This window comes from Leopardus geoffroyi, chromosome B1, assembly GCF_018350155.1.
Source record: "Leopardus geoffroyi isolate Oge1 chromosome B1, O.geoffroyi_Oge1_pat1.0, whole genome shotgun sequence".
Classification (NCBI taxonomy): domain Eukaryota; kingdom Metazoa; phylum Chordata; class Mammalia; order Carnivora; family Felidae; genus Leopardus; species Leopardus geoffroyi.
In genome coordinates, this window is record NC_059327.1 from 173,228,027 (window position 1) to 173,243,158 (window position 15,132).

The 15,132-nt window shown below is 39.1% G+C and overlaps 1 protein-coding gene across 9 annotated transcripts; it reads left to right on the top strand.

The window, feature by feature from the left end:
- Positions 1 to 3,933: 3,933 nt before the first annotated feature.
- Positions 3,934 to 14,631, top strand: TLR10 (toll like receptor 10). Of its 9 annotated transcripts, none has more exons than XM_045475032.1 (5): positions 4,017 to 4,180; positions 4,398 to 4,484; positions 10,487 to 10,925; positions 11,400 to 11,630; positions 11,742 to 14,631. In XM_045475032.1, the coding sequence occupies exon 5, from the start codon at positions 11,805 to 11,807 to the stop codon at positions 14,232 to 14,234; it is 2,430 nt and encodes an 809-aa protein (XP_045330988.1). In that variant the 5' UTR covers positions 4,017 to 4,180; positions 4,398 to 4,484; positions 10,487 to 10,925; positions 11,400 to 11,630; positions 11,742 to 11,804; the 3' UTR covers positions 14,235 to 14,631. The 9 variants fall into 9 exon arrangements, with proteins under 9 accessions (XP_045330994.1, XP_045330993.1, XP_045330988.1 ...); XM_045475030.1 differs by having other exon boundaries at positions 10,487 to 10,584; positions 10,810 to 11,630; XM_045475029.1 differs by having other exon boundaries at positions 10,487 to 10,584.
- The last annotated feature ends 501 nt before the right edge of the window (positions 14,632 to 15,132 follow it).

Consider the following 15,132-nt stretch of genomic DNA (forward strand, 5'->3'; position numbering starts at 1 on the left):
ACCATGGCAGATATCTCCGAAGCTCAGAGTAAGAGAAGAGGGGAAAAAAGGGACAGATAAAGGGGAAAGATTTTGAAGAGAATAAAAAAATATATATACCCCCAAATTATCAGTGAATATGGTTTTGAGCTTACTGTTACTACTGCTAAGTGTAAATAAGGATTTAAATATTTAGAAATTCCAGATGAAGGCAGAGAGGGTAGTACATAAACTTTTGGTCACCTGGAATAGTGAAAACACTGTGGCCTTTGACTCAGACAGGCTCAGTTTTGAATCTTGACTCCATTTCTTTTTTTTTTTTTTTTAATTTTTTTTAATGTTTATTTATTTTTGGGACAGAGAGAGAGACAGAGCATGAACGGGGGAGGGGCAGAGAGAGAGGGAGACACAGAATCCGAAACAGGCTCCAGGCTCTGAGCCATCAGCCCAGAGCCTGATGCGGGGCTCGAACTCACAGACCGCGAGATCGTGACCTGGCTGAAGTCGGACGCTTAACCGACTGCGCCACCCAGGCGCCCCTTGACTCCATTTCTTACTGGATGATTACCTTGGGCAAGTTTCTTATTCTCTCTGGACTAGTTTCATCATCTGTCAAATGGGAACTATACGCAAGTTTTGTGGAGTTTCTGGTGAGGATTAGCCAATGTCTTGTATGTAATACTTCCTATAATACTTCCTGTATTTACTTTAGAAAAGTAAATCAAGCTATCATGATGATGATGATGATGGCGATAATGACACAGAATACTGCTTTAAAAAAATATTTATTTATTTTGAGAGAGACAGAGTACAAGCAGAAGAGGGGCAAAGAGACAGGGAGAGAGAAAATCCCAAGCAGATTCCGTGCTATCAGCACAGAGCCTGATGTGGGGTTCGATCTTACCAACTGTGTGACCATGACCTGAGCTGAGATCAAGAATTGGATGCTTAACCGACTGAGCCACCCAGGTGACCCCAGAATACTACTGTTTAACTGGGCTCCACTTGTTTTTGATAAGTAAATTAAAAAATAAGTAAAGAGGGGGCACCAGGTGGCTCAGTCAGTTGAGTGTCTGTCTGACTCTTGATTTCAGCGTGGGTCATGATCTCATGGTTAGTGAGATAGAACCTGATATCATGCTCTGCACTCACAGCGTGGAGTCTCTGTGGGATTCTCTCTCTTTACCCCTCCCCCCTCTCAAAATAAACAAATTTTAAAAAATAAGTAAAAGAAACTCCATTCACCAGCAGGGCAAAGTGTTTAAACATTTTGAGCTCTGAAAAAGGAAGAATATGTCTTTGGACAACAAAAAAAAATATAAGTAATTTTTTCCATAAGAGGACCACAATAGAATGTGAGTGTCCTGATTATAGTGGTTTGAGAACTTCTGAAATGAAAGAGATTTTAGAGCTTAGTTTATCCAACAAACTAGGAATTCCCTCCCCGCACTCCTAATGGGTGTGCCTCCAGTTACCTATTTTTATAGACATGTTTGCATATGTTTAGTGTGCAGTAGACTGTTCATTTTCTGTTGTTGTTTTTCTCTATGCTGTTATTTATTGCATGGTTTCCTCCTGAAGTATGTGCAGAAATACATGCATTACATTTTTTTATGAAAAACCCCAATGTTATTATTTTGCTTTTGTTTTTATTTTTTTTTAGAGAGAGAGAGCACAAGTGGGGGAGAGGGGCAGAGGGAGAGAGAATCTTAAGCAGGCTCCATGCCCAGAGCAGAGCCTGATGCAGGGCTTGATCCCATGACCATGAGATCATGACCTAAGCCAAAATCAAAAGTAGTTGGATGCTTAACCAACTGAGCCACCCAAGCATCCCCCACCAATATTATTGTTTAAAAGAAAATCTCATTTTTAAGATTTTATTTACACTAAATATTTAGGTGACACTGCTGGATATCACCAGTGAAGATAAAAACTTCCAAATGGATTGTCCACAAGAGGAATGGCCAATTAAAAAATGAATGATTATAATAGGTTTATGTATATATGAAATTGGGAAGGGAGTACATTCTTAGAACAAGAATTTTTTTTTGAAGTTTATTTATTTATTTTGAGAGAGAGAGAGAGAGAGCACATGCAAATGGGGGAGGGGCAGAGAGAGAGAGAGAGGGAGAGGGAGAATCCCAAGCAGGCTCTACAATGTCAGTGTGGAGTCCAAGGAGGGGCTTGATCTCAACCACGAGATCATGACCTGAGCCGAAATCAAGAGTCAGATACTTAACCGACTGAGCCACCCAGGTGCCCTGATCTGAACTTTGCAGGAAGGAACCTTCAAAGTGCTCTAAAATGCTTTGGGAAACAATTTGGCAGTTCTGGAAAAAATTAATTCAAAAATTGCCATATGATCCAGCAATTCCACTTCTAGGTATAAACCCAATAGAATTGGAAGCAGGGACTTGAACCCCCATGTTCATAGGAATATTATTCACAATAGCCAAAAGGTGAAACAACCCAAATATCCATTGATGGATGAGTGGATGAAGAAATATGGTATATACACAAAATAAAATATTACTCAGCTTTAAAGAAGACAATTCTAATATATACCACAACAGGGAAGAACAGAGTCCTGCCTTACCATTCTTTAACAAGAGTTAGGAATAATTTTTTCTTTAACAAAACTTTCGATCTTGAAGTCAGAGTGAGAGCAGTTAGAGAAAGAAAGATACATAAAGGAACCAGAATGACAATGGAGGGTACATCACTGAGCCTTACCACCACTGCTATGTAGTGAGAAGGATTTCTTGAAGAACAGGTTTTGATCATGGAGGCCAGACTAGTCCAATATGAAAGGTGAAATGAGATATGTGTGGACCTCACTGTTTTCAACGAAAGTATTAGAAACCTTTTTGGTTTTTTTGTTTGTTTTAGTTATTGCTAGACCAGAAAGGGTAACTGGGCCCCAAAGAATTCTCATCAAGGGAGGTGAGATTTCAGAGAACAGACTGGAATAATTTCCACCCTGCCACCCCAACCAGAGAATGAAGTCCCGGAAGCTATAGAGATGTGCCCTCTTAAAAGGTTAGATAAGGAGTCAACAATAAGTTTAATTGGGCAATCACCCTTTAAAGACTGTGACAGTTACACCAGGTAGTCACGCAACTGTGGCCAGATTTGAGGCAGGAGGGCTGAGATGATGAGTGTAGAATGCTTCTAGCATTACCAGTGAGTTTTGAGGTGGCTCAGTTATTAGAAGACAGAGAGAGAGAAAGAGAGAGAGAGAGAAGGAAGTTCTGAGACACATTACAACATGGAAGAACCTCGAAAACATTACACACTAAGCCAGTCACAAAAGGGCAAACATTGCATGATTCCACTCATATGAGGTGCCTAAGGTAGTCAAACTCCTGCAGAGAATGTAATAGTGGACCCCACGGGTGGAGAGGAAGGGGAATGTGGAGTTATTGTTTAATGGGTCTAGAGCTTATGGTTGGGAAGATGAGAAGATCTACAGATAGACAGTGTGATGGTTGCACAACCATATGAATGTACTTGATGGCACCACACTTAAAAATGATTAGGGGTGGGGGCACCTGGGTGGCTCAGACGCTCAGTTAAGCGTCTGACTTTGGCTCAGGTCACGATCTCACGATTTGTGAGTTCGAGCCCTGAGTGGGGCTCTGTGCTGATGGCCTGGAGCCTATTTCAGATTCTGTGTCTCCCTCTCTCTCTCTGCCCCTCCCCTGCTCATGATCTGTCTCTCTGTGTCTGAAAAATAAATCTTAAGAAAAAAAATTTTTAATGGTTAGGAGAGTCAGAGTGACTCAGTCGGTTGGGCATCTGACTCTTGATTTTGGCTCAGGTCGTGATCTCACAGTTCGAGAGTTTGAGCTCTGCATTGCGCTCTGCTCTGACAGTGCAGAACCTGCGTGGGACTCTTTCTCTCCCCCTCTCTCTGTTCCTCTCCCACTTGTGCTTGCTCTCTCTCTCTCCAAGTAAAGAAACTTTTAAAATGGTTAAAATAGTAGATGTTATGTATGTGTATTTTACTGCCATTTTTTAAAAAAGTGCTTGAAGATTGTAATAAATTCATGCAACATGTAATGCCACTAGCATGCAGTAGGGGGCAAAGGAGCTTAAGCTTCACTGAAAAGCTTGATTCAAGCACTCCTGCAGCCAGTTCTGGTCCAGCCAACAAATCATCCACACCTGCAGCTTTGCTAGAGCCGCTGCAAACCAGGGGGTAAGAACTATTAACCTTGTTTGCTCTAACACTCATGAGAAAGAAATAAGGGTGGGATGGGTCTTTTCTAAAGAAGAGATCATTCGAACACATGTACATGGGAAAGTAGCCTTACTCAGATTTTTAGTATTTATTATTTTGCCTATATTCATCTAAAGATTAACAGTTAATGAGTGATGTTGGGGCTACTGATCTAAGGACTTGAACTGTCTTGTAGGTGCTTGAGGGTTTGGATTTTCTTTCACTGGTCGCTGATTAAACCTGGTCAGTTCTTCTACTCAGAATGGATGATCCCATCCTTGTGGTGAGGTTTCTCCAGCTTTTATTTTCCTGTAGTACATGTTAATATCATCTGCTTTGGCTATTTAAAGCATATTTGTTGCTCCTTTACTAAAGTTCTGCATTTGTGTTTTGTGTAAAAAACAAAAAAGTAGGAGCCCATCTAATAGATTTTGTACAATGTAGATATCTTGTTCAGTTTCCTGCAAAAGTCCATGGTGGCTGAAGATGGCCATGTGGCCGCTATAGAGTACAGGATGATTAATAGCACCTAAGCACCTGATTCCTAGAAGAGCTTTACCACAGACCACCTATACTGAGTGATGAATTGAAGTTCTGTGTACGGTCTAAGTTTTATTTCAGTTCTCATGAGTTCATAACTTAGGAATGGAGGTAGACAAAGTCTCTTGAGCTTTGTGATACCTAGCAGAGTGACCCCTAGTAGCTGCATGCCACTTCAGAGAAAGGTGCACGGGGTGGGAAGGGAGGAAGAAGCCACCATAACAGCTATCCCTGAGAGTGGAATCAACATGGGTAATCACATCCTAAAAAACTTCATTTCACAGTTTGAAAAGCCTTCAATCTGGGTGCCGGAATGGACTAGATAGGTCTGGGTTCACATCCATACTCTGTGACTTATTCACTGAGTTACTTTGGGTAAGTTACTTAACCTCTGAGTTTTGGCTTCTCCATTTGAGAAATAGGGATAAAAATGGCCACCATTTGGGGTGCCTGGGTGGCTCAGTCAGGAAAGCGTCCAACTTCGGCTCAGGTCATGATCCTGTGGTCCATGAGTTTGAGCCCCATGTTGGGCTCTGTGCCAACAGTTCAGAACCTGCAGCCTGCTTCAGATTCTGTGTTTCCCTCTCTCTCTCTCTCTCTCTTTCTCTCTCTCTCTCTCTGTCTGCTCCTCGCCTGCTCATGTATGCGCACGTGCTGTCTCTCAAAAATAAACAAACATTAAAAAAACCTTTTTTAAAAAGGCCACCATTTTGTTAAGTTATTGAAGGGATTGAACAAGATAGTGTATGGAAAACATTTAGCTCTATGCCAGGCACATAGGTGACACCCAAAAAATGTCATTCTTGCTCTTTCTTATGTTACAAAGATTGTACAACATGCTATAGGTTTTAACCCTTTCTCTACTTTTTTGCATCACTGGGGAAAGAAAAGTTAGATGGTTAAGTATTCTTTGATAAATCACTAACAGTCATTTCATAGTGTCTTTTGATTTGGATTTTTAAATCATAAGCTATTAAAAGTCATTCTCTTTTTTACCTATTTTCAGCAGAGTAGTAATAGTAGGAGGAGTATGATAAAAATATGCAATACATATTGAATGCATCTTTCATAAAAATTTTATGTTATACTTTTTAAAACGTTGTAATGAAATGCCATAGTGCACATGCATTGACTGAGAGATAGGACCTTTTTATTTTCTTACATTAAGGAAAGTTCAAAAGAGTTAGTTCCTCTCCCTTCTTTAGAATAAATTACAGATGAGGTTGTGGTATTGGGTAGGGAGAAGAGGTGAGTAATGTATAGAGATCATGACACCTCCTTTCAGGGGATTCTAGAAGTAGCAACTAGGTTAGATATTGTCGCATTTTTCAAGGGCCATAGCCTCCGAACCTAGGGGCTTTAAGTAAGTTGCTAAAAATTTAATTACTCTGTGAGATGCTGATGTTAAAAACACTTTTGTCAGTTTAATGACTATAACTGTCAGTGTCCTGCCAAGCCACATTGGATCCTGAGACAAAAGCAAAATTCAGTAATACTGATCCTGTCTTCACGAAAAATTTTGATATTTTGTTCATTGTGAATTTTTATGTTAAAATTAATTTTAAAATATTCCATTAAAACATTGTTTATCTTGATTCTTGAATTTCTTGACACTCCTTAAAATTTGTGTCTGAAATCACCCTACCCTTGGCCTAGATAACTGCTACCATTTGAATAAGCCACACATGGTGACAGTGATTTATATACATGATCTCTTGTGCCTCTGCACAAAATTTATTTTATAGATGAAAAATTGAACCTTTCAGCAGTTAAATAAATAGTCTAAGTTAACACAGGCAGTAAATGACTAAGATAGGATTTGAACACAAATCTATCAGTCCCCAACGCCAAACTCATGATCTGACCATCATGTACTACACCATATCAGGAATTCACAACACAAATTCATTCATTCAACACACATTTTTGAGAACATATTATGTGCCATCATGTGCTAAGAGATACAGAATTGAATTTATTTCTTTATTTTAAAAGACTTTATTTTTCAAAGTAATCTCTACACCCAACGTAGAGCTCGAACTCACAACCCTGAGATCAAGAGTCACACACTTCAACAACTGAGCCAGCTAGGCACCCCTCATTCATAGATACATTTAAAAAGTATTTACTGGGGCGCCTGGGTGGTGCAGTCGGTTAAGCGTCCGACTTCAGTCAGGTCACGATCTCGCGGCCCGTGAGTTCGAGCCCCGCGTCAGGCTCTGGGCTGATGGCTCAGAACCTGGAGCCTGTTTCCGATTCTGTGTCTCCCTCTCTCTCTGCCCCTCCCCCGTTCATGCTCTGTCTCTCTCTGTCCCAAAAATAAATAAACGTTGAAAAATAAATAAATAAAAAATAAAAATAAAAAGTATTTACTGAGCATGTGATTTGTGCACCATTTTATTAGGTGGGGATACAGAAGTGAAAAAGCTCATCAGCTCCTTTCTTCTCTCATGGGTGTAAGATGTGGAAGAGACAGTCAATAAACAAGTGCTCTGTTTTGAAGAAAAATAAAATAAGGTAATGTGAACTAATAGCAAGTCTGGCCACTTTAGATTAGGTAGGTGGTCAAGTCAGGACTCTTAGAGGAGATAAACTTTTTTTTTCAAAAATTTTTTTATTGCTGAGAGAGAGACAGAGTGTGAGCAGGGGAGGGGCAGAGAGAGAGGGAGACACAGAATTCGAAGCAGGCTCCAGGCTCTGAGCTGTCAGCACGGAGCCTGACGCGGGGCTCACACCCACAGACCGTGAGATCATGACCTGAGCCAAAATTGGACGCTCAACCAACTAAGCCACCCAGGCGCCCTTAGGAGATAAACTTTTTAAGCCAAGATCTAAATGAGAAGAGAGATCCAGCCAAGGAAGGGTTGGGAAAGAGTAACCCAAGGGAGAGGGGGGCGGGAAATCCAGTGCAAAGTCCTAAGGTCAGAGCGAGTATAGTTGTGGCCAGGGAGCAAAAAGAAGGACAGTATGACTGGAGTGTAGAGGGCCAGGAGAAGGGTGGTATGAAGAGAGATCCTAGAAAGAAGCAAGAGCAGCTCATGGAGAGTGTTATAACCCAATTTCAGGTGTTTGGGTTTTATTCTAAATGTAACAACAGTATGTAGTTAGGACATAGGTTGGCTGCTGTAACAAAATATAGTGGCTTAAACAAGACAGGGCTCAACAGAATGGTTCAGTCCATGTCAGTCCTTATAAGTAATTGATATAAAACCTAAACTGTGTGGCATTTGCAGACTTACTCATTAGGTTCCTTGGACTCTATGATGGGAAAGTTTAAAGAATCAGTATGACTTAGTGAGATATAATTTTATTATGATTAGGTTATTACAAGATATTTTGAAAACAAATTTACCTTGACTCACCCTAGAGAGACAAGGTAGCTGAGGGGCTAAGACACCAGGCACTGGACTCACCATCTATTAACTTTGTGACTCTGAGGCAGTCATATGACCTCTCTAAGCACCACCTTCCATATCTGTGAAAGGTGAACTGCGGTAGCACTGACGCTGTAAGGCTGTTGTTGTAAGGATCAAGCTATATACAATTAGTATTACATAGCTCAATGAATGTTAGTGGTTGTTATTAAAAAGACATCAAGTGGCCACTGCCTCATTTGCATGACAGAGTCAGTATGGAGTGGAGATGCTATCTGCCTTGAATAGATATAAATGTATGGATTCATCACCCAGGACAAGTTACTAAGGTCATCCTAAAGGTGGGTAATGGATTAATGTTATGGTACTGGTAACAAATTTATTTTCCCATATTTTTAAAATCTGGAAAATTATCATGAACATAAAGTTGTATTATAGGGGCTCTTTTTTTATGTTCCTGGTTTGTTCTTATATTGATCATTGGATGCTATATTAAGTGTCATATAAAAAGGAGTGACCAAGAAAAGGCTACCTGGGATAAATTGGAAGAATATTCTCAGTGGAAAGGTGAAAACCCCAGGCCAGTTCCAGGTTACCATCTTCTCAACCCCATTCCGCACCCAATGTCTTTTGTGCTTTCTTCCCCTGAGCACACAATGGACAAGGAATATCAAAATCAAAGTTTTCTCTTCACAGTCATGTCACAAGATGGTCAAGCAATTCTGTATCCATTTTTCTATATTCTACAAAATAGTTTTATAAAGTATTTCATTTTTAAGTTATTTTGGGAAATGTCCACATTTTCTAGAATTTCTAAATAACAACAACAAACTTAGGCAGATTCTAGAGAAAGAAAAATCTAGATGAGCATGAGGTAATATTCCAGGTGTCCTCTTGTATGAGTTCTGCCTGTTTTGTCCCCCCACCATGCCTTCATACATATTACCTCATTTATTTATCTTGAAACTCTGGGAGGGGAGTACTATTTCCTGCATTTTACAGATGAGGAAACTCATGGATGCAGAATTCTGAGGACTTTGAGAGAAGAGTCAGACTTCAAGTTGTTTGGACACAGAACAGAGGCAATTAAAGAACTAAGTTTTTCATAATATTCATTATTCAATATATTTATTAAGTACCCACTCTGCTGGGAACTTTTCTGGGCACTGGGGCTATAGCAGTGAATAAAACAGAACTTCTGTTCCTACATAGCTTACATTCTAGTAAGTGGTAAGAAAAGAGAGTCTATAAAAAAGTAATAAATGTGCATGTTAGGTGGTGAGAAGGGCTAGAAAGAAAAATAACTTTTTGGGGCACCTGTGTGGCTCAGTTGGTTAAGCATCTGACTTCAGCTCAAGTCATGATCTTGCAGTTCACGACTTCAAGCCCCACATCAGGCTCTGCTGATAGCTCTGAGCTTGGAGCCTGCTTTGAATTGTGTGTCTCCCTCTCTCTCTCTCCCCTCCCCTGCTCATGCTCTGTCTCTCTCTGTCTCTCAAAAATAATGAACATAAAAATGTTTTTTTAAAAAAGAAAAGAAACATAACTTTAAGATAAGGAGAACAGAGAGTGGGGAGTGATATTTTGTAGAGGGTGGTCAAAAAAGTCTCTCTGATGTGGTGATCTTCATGCAGAGATGTGAAGGGAGTGAGGGAGCATGACACTTGTCATCTAGGAAAAGTGTATTTTGGAAAAAGAACAGCAAATCCAAGTTCAAAAATCTGATGTGGGAGCATGCTTGGAAAGTGTAAGGAATGACCAGACTAGAGTTGGAGAAATGGATTGAAGATGTCAGCTGTTGCAAGGACTCAGGATTTTCCTCCAGTTGAAATAAGAAAATAGTGGAGGATTTGTACTAGAAGAGGGTCAGATTCTGATGTACATTTTAAAGATTCCTCTGTTTGTTGGGTGGAAATGACTGAAGAGGCACAAGGTTGATAGGAAAGACCCCCTGGGTCTCTATCAAGAAGTGGTTAGATTCTAATATTAAATTTGTAAACTCTTAAACTTTATGTCTTCCTACACCATGCACTGGGAAAACACCAAGGTGAGGTAAGTACCTTGGTGAGAGTTTTCCTGCTTAATACATGCGTGTATTTCCTGCTTAATACATGTACCCAACACACACCAACCCTCACTTTCCTCAGGCTGGTCACTCCCACAGAACAGCAGGAGGAACAAAAGATATAATACTCCATGGGAAGATATGGTGTAGTGAGACCTCTCTGCTGTTCATGCTATCCCATTGTTCTGAGAAGCTATGTGTGTGTGTGCCCATGTACCTGTGCAGACATGGTGTATATATTTTGGCACTGTAGAAAGCCCCCAAGAAATGGAAACTGTTTTTATCATTATTTCTCTTATTTGTCAGTGATCCAGATTGCTGTTGCCACCAACCTGAAGACATATGGAACCACAAGGACAGGAACCATTCTGTTTATTTCTGTTTTAGACCTTCCATGTGTATGGGTAAGCATTGTTGAAAATCAGATATTAGCTCAAAGGACTCTCTATGTCCACAAATGTAAAAGTTGAGGAACAATTCCTTGACGTTAATTCAGGAGCCCATAGTATTTGGTAATAAAAAAGTACCTTCATTGAGAGTTTAAATCTTGCACAAAAACTGCACATAGATGTTTATAGCTGCTGTATTCATAATTGCCAAAACTTGGAAGAAACCAACATGTCCTTCAGTAGGGTGAATGGATAAACAAACTATGGTACATCCGGATAATGGAATACTATCCTGTGCTAAAAGGAAACAAACTATCAAACTATGCAAAGAATGGAGGAACTTTAAATGCATACTAGTAAGTAAAATAAGCCAATCTGAAAAAGCTATATACTGTATGTTTCCAGCCAAATGACAGTCTGAAAAGGACAAAACTATGGAGACAACAAAAATATCAATGGTTCTAAAGGGTTGTGGAGTACAAGGAAGATGAATAGGCAGACCATAGAGGATTTTTAGGGCAATGAATGTATGCATAATGATGAATGCATGCCACTATACGTTTGTCCAAACTCATAGAATGTCCAACACCAAGAGTGAACAATAATGTCAATTGTGGACTTTGAGTGATTATACTGTGTCAATGTAGGTCCATCGATTGTAACAAGTGTGCCATACTGATGGAGGATGTTGGTAACTGGGGAGGCCATGCAGGTGTGGGGTTGGGGGGATATGGAAAAATTTCTATACTTTCTCCTCAATCTTTCTGTGAGCCTTAAACTTCTCTAAAAGAATAAAATCTTAAAATTTTTCACTTTCAATTTTCTTAAAGCCTTCAGGCTATCCAAATGGGATGCAAGGGAGTGTTGAATATGGCCTGGCAATGAAATTCCGAAGTTGAACTGGGAGAAAGGCACTTCTGCCAACTATTATATGTATCCCTTCTGGGAATTCTGACTTGCCTCAGTGATGGGGATATGCACAGCAACTGGCTTGGAAATCTGTAAGCCAAACTCTCAGATCATGTCACGATCTCAGATCATGTCAAAGACTCAATATACAGGTTAGAACTCTGTTCCAAACTCTTGGTGAATATAGTGAATTTTGGGCATCAAAAATAATCCTGTAGGATTTAAAAAATGACATAACCATTTAACATTATATATCTTTCTAGGATTTTGAACTCATCTTCATCATTCATATGAAGTAACCAAGTGATTGAATCCTTGGAATTACAATGACACTTATCAGAAGCATTTATGTATTTTGTAGTATTGTTATGTCAGTGCTGGGCTACGCGTCAAAGCCGCCAGAAGACAGGGAATTGACAACCAACTGCTCCAACATGTCCCTAAGAAAGGTTCCTGCAGACTTGACCCCAACCACAACCACACTGGATTTATCCTACAACCTCCTTTCTCAACTTCAGAGTTCAGATTTTCGTTCTGTCTCTAAACTGAAAGTTTTGATTCTATGCCATAACAGAATCCAAGAGCTGGATATCAAGACCTTTGAATTCAACAGAGAGTTAAGATATTTAGATTTGTCTTACAACAGATTGAAGATTGTAACTTGGTATTCACTGGCAGGTCTCAGACATTTAGATCTTTCTTTCAATGACTTTGACAGTGTGCCTATCCATGAGGAGGCTGGCAACATGTCACATTTGGAAATCCTGGGTTTGAGTGGGGCAAAAATGCGAAAATCAGATTTCCAGAAAATTGCTCATTTGCATCTAAATACAGTCTTCTTAGGATTAAGAAGTCTTTCTTATTATGAAGAAGGTAGCCTGCCCATCTTAAACACAACAAAACTTCATATTGTTTTACCAATGAACACAAATTTCTGGGTTCTTTTGCGTGACGGAATCAAGACTTCAAAAATACTAGAAATGACAAACATAGATGGCAAAAGCCAATTTTCAAGTTATGAAACTCAACAAAATCTTACTGTAGTGAATTCCAAGACATCTATTCTATTGCTTAATAAAGTTGATTTACTCTGGGACGACCTTCTCCTCATCTTCCAGTTTGTTTGGCATACATCGGTAGAATGCTTCCAAGTCCAACATGTGACTTTTGGAGGCAAGGTTTACCTTGACCATAATTCATTTGATTACTCAAATACTGCAATGAGAACTATAAAATTGGAGCACATACAGTTCAGAATTTTTTATATTCCACAGGAAAGGGTCTACTTGCTTTTTACCAAAATGGATATAGAAAACCTGACTATATCAGATGCACAAATGCCACACATGCGGTTTCCTAATTATCCTACAAGATTCAAACATTTAAATTTTGCTGATAATATCTTAACAGATGACCTGTTTAAGCAACCTATCCAATTGCCTCATTTGAAAACTTTAATTTTGAAGGGCAATAAATTGGAGACATTTTCTTTAGTGAGTTTCTTTGCCAACAACACATCCTTGAAGCACTTAGATCTCAGCCAGAATCTGTTACAATATGAAAATGATGAAAATTGCTTTTGGCCAGAAACCTTGATCACTATGAACCTGTCATCCAACAAATTTGCTGATTCTGTTTTCAGGTGCTTGCCCAGAAGTATTCAAATACTTGACCTGAATAATAACAAAATTCAAACTGTCCCTAAAGAGATTATTCATCTGAAGTCTTTGCGAGAACTAAATCTCGCATTTAACTTTCTAACTGATCTTCCTGGGTGCAGTCATTTCAGAAAACTCTCAATTCTGAACATTGAAATGAACTTAATTCTCAGCCCATCTCTGGATTTTTTCCAGAGCTGTCAGGAAGTTAAGACTCTGAATGCAGGAAGAAATCCATTCCGGTGTACCTGTGAATTAAGAGATTTCATTCAGCTGGAAAAATATTCACAGGGCATGATGATTGGATGGTCAGATTCATATATCTGTGAATACCCTTTGAATCTAAAGGGGACTCGGTTAAAGGATGTTCATCTTCCTGAATTATCTTGCAACACAGCTCTGTTGATTATCACCATTGTGGTTATCATGCTAGTTCTGGGGACGGCTATGGCCTTCTGCTGCCTCTACTTTGATCTGCCCTGGTATCTCAGGATGCTAGGTCAGTGGACACAGACATTGCAGAGGATTAGGAAGACAACCCAAGAACAACTCAAGAGAAATGTCCAGTTCTATGTGTTTATTTCATACAATAAACATGATTCTACCTGGGTGAAGCATGAATTAATTCCCAATCTAGAGAAAGAAGAGAACTTGATTTGCCTTCATGAAGGAAACTTTGATCCTGGTAAGAGCATTACTGAAAATATCATGAACTGCATTGAGAAAAGCTGTAAGTCCATCTTTGTTTTGTCTCCCAACTTTGTCCAGAGTGAGTGGTGCCATTATGAACTTTACTTTGCCCACCAAAATCTCTTCCATGAAAATTCTGATTACATAATTTTTATCTTGCTAGAACCCATTCCACTCTACTGTATTCCTACCAGGTATCCTAAGCTGAAAGCTCTTATGGAAAAGAAAGCATACTTGGAATGGCCCAAAGATAGGCGTAAATGTGGACTTTTTTGGGCAAAACTTAGAGCTTCTATTAATGTTAATTTATTAGAAACCAGAGAGATGTGTGAACTACAGACATTTGTGGAGCTGAATGAAGAGTCTCAAGGTTCTGTAATCTCTCTGATAAGAACAGACTGCCTATAAAAATCCTCCCTTCCAGTAGGGAAATGGGCCTTGCATACACCGTGGGGATAGAAATTGATACAGCCTTTATGATGGTTATTTGGCAATATCATTTAAATGAAAAATGACTACTTTTATGTCACTTCCTCGAAGGATTTCTAAGAATGTATCCTACAGAAATACAAGTTTGAAAAGCCTTCTGTAAAACGGTGTTCATCCCAGAATTATTTGTAATACTGAAAAATTGAAAACAGCTCATGTTTCTACAGAATAACAACGAATTCAATAAATTATAGTTCATTAATGCGATAAAATGTTACACAGCCATTAAAAAGAATGAGGTAGTTCTATATTTACTGGTATGGAGAAAATTATATTAATATGGTGGTTTATATATTGAAATAAAAGTCTAAATGAATCCATATTCAGTACTTTGGCATACTTTGGTATACTTTGGCGATTTCACTTTGGTATAGTAACAGTGGTTTAGGCCTGGGAGGTTATATTACAGAAAACTTTTGCTTTCTATGTTGTATATTTCCATAATGTTGGAGTTGCTCAAGTGAATCTATATTTCTTTATTAGGTAGAAAAAAACAAGAAAGATAATGTTTAAAGCCTACGCATCCTACTCATTTTGCTTGATTCTTCCTTTCTAGTCTCCCCAGTCATAGAAAGAAAACAAGCTTTTCTAAATTTTGCAAAATTATATTTCAAAAAATGTTATCTCCTTCATTAGAAAAATTTCTGTGACTTACCCACCTGATAAAGGAAGAAAATGGCCATGCTTGTTTAAGATCTGACACCAATCTCCTGTTACCTTCCTGTCTCCTATCATTGAGCCGTATCAAGTTATTGGCCCTTTTCCAGAACATTCAGTCTCTTTCTCTGCCCCCAGACCCTAATATATTGCATGACTG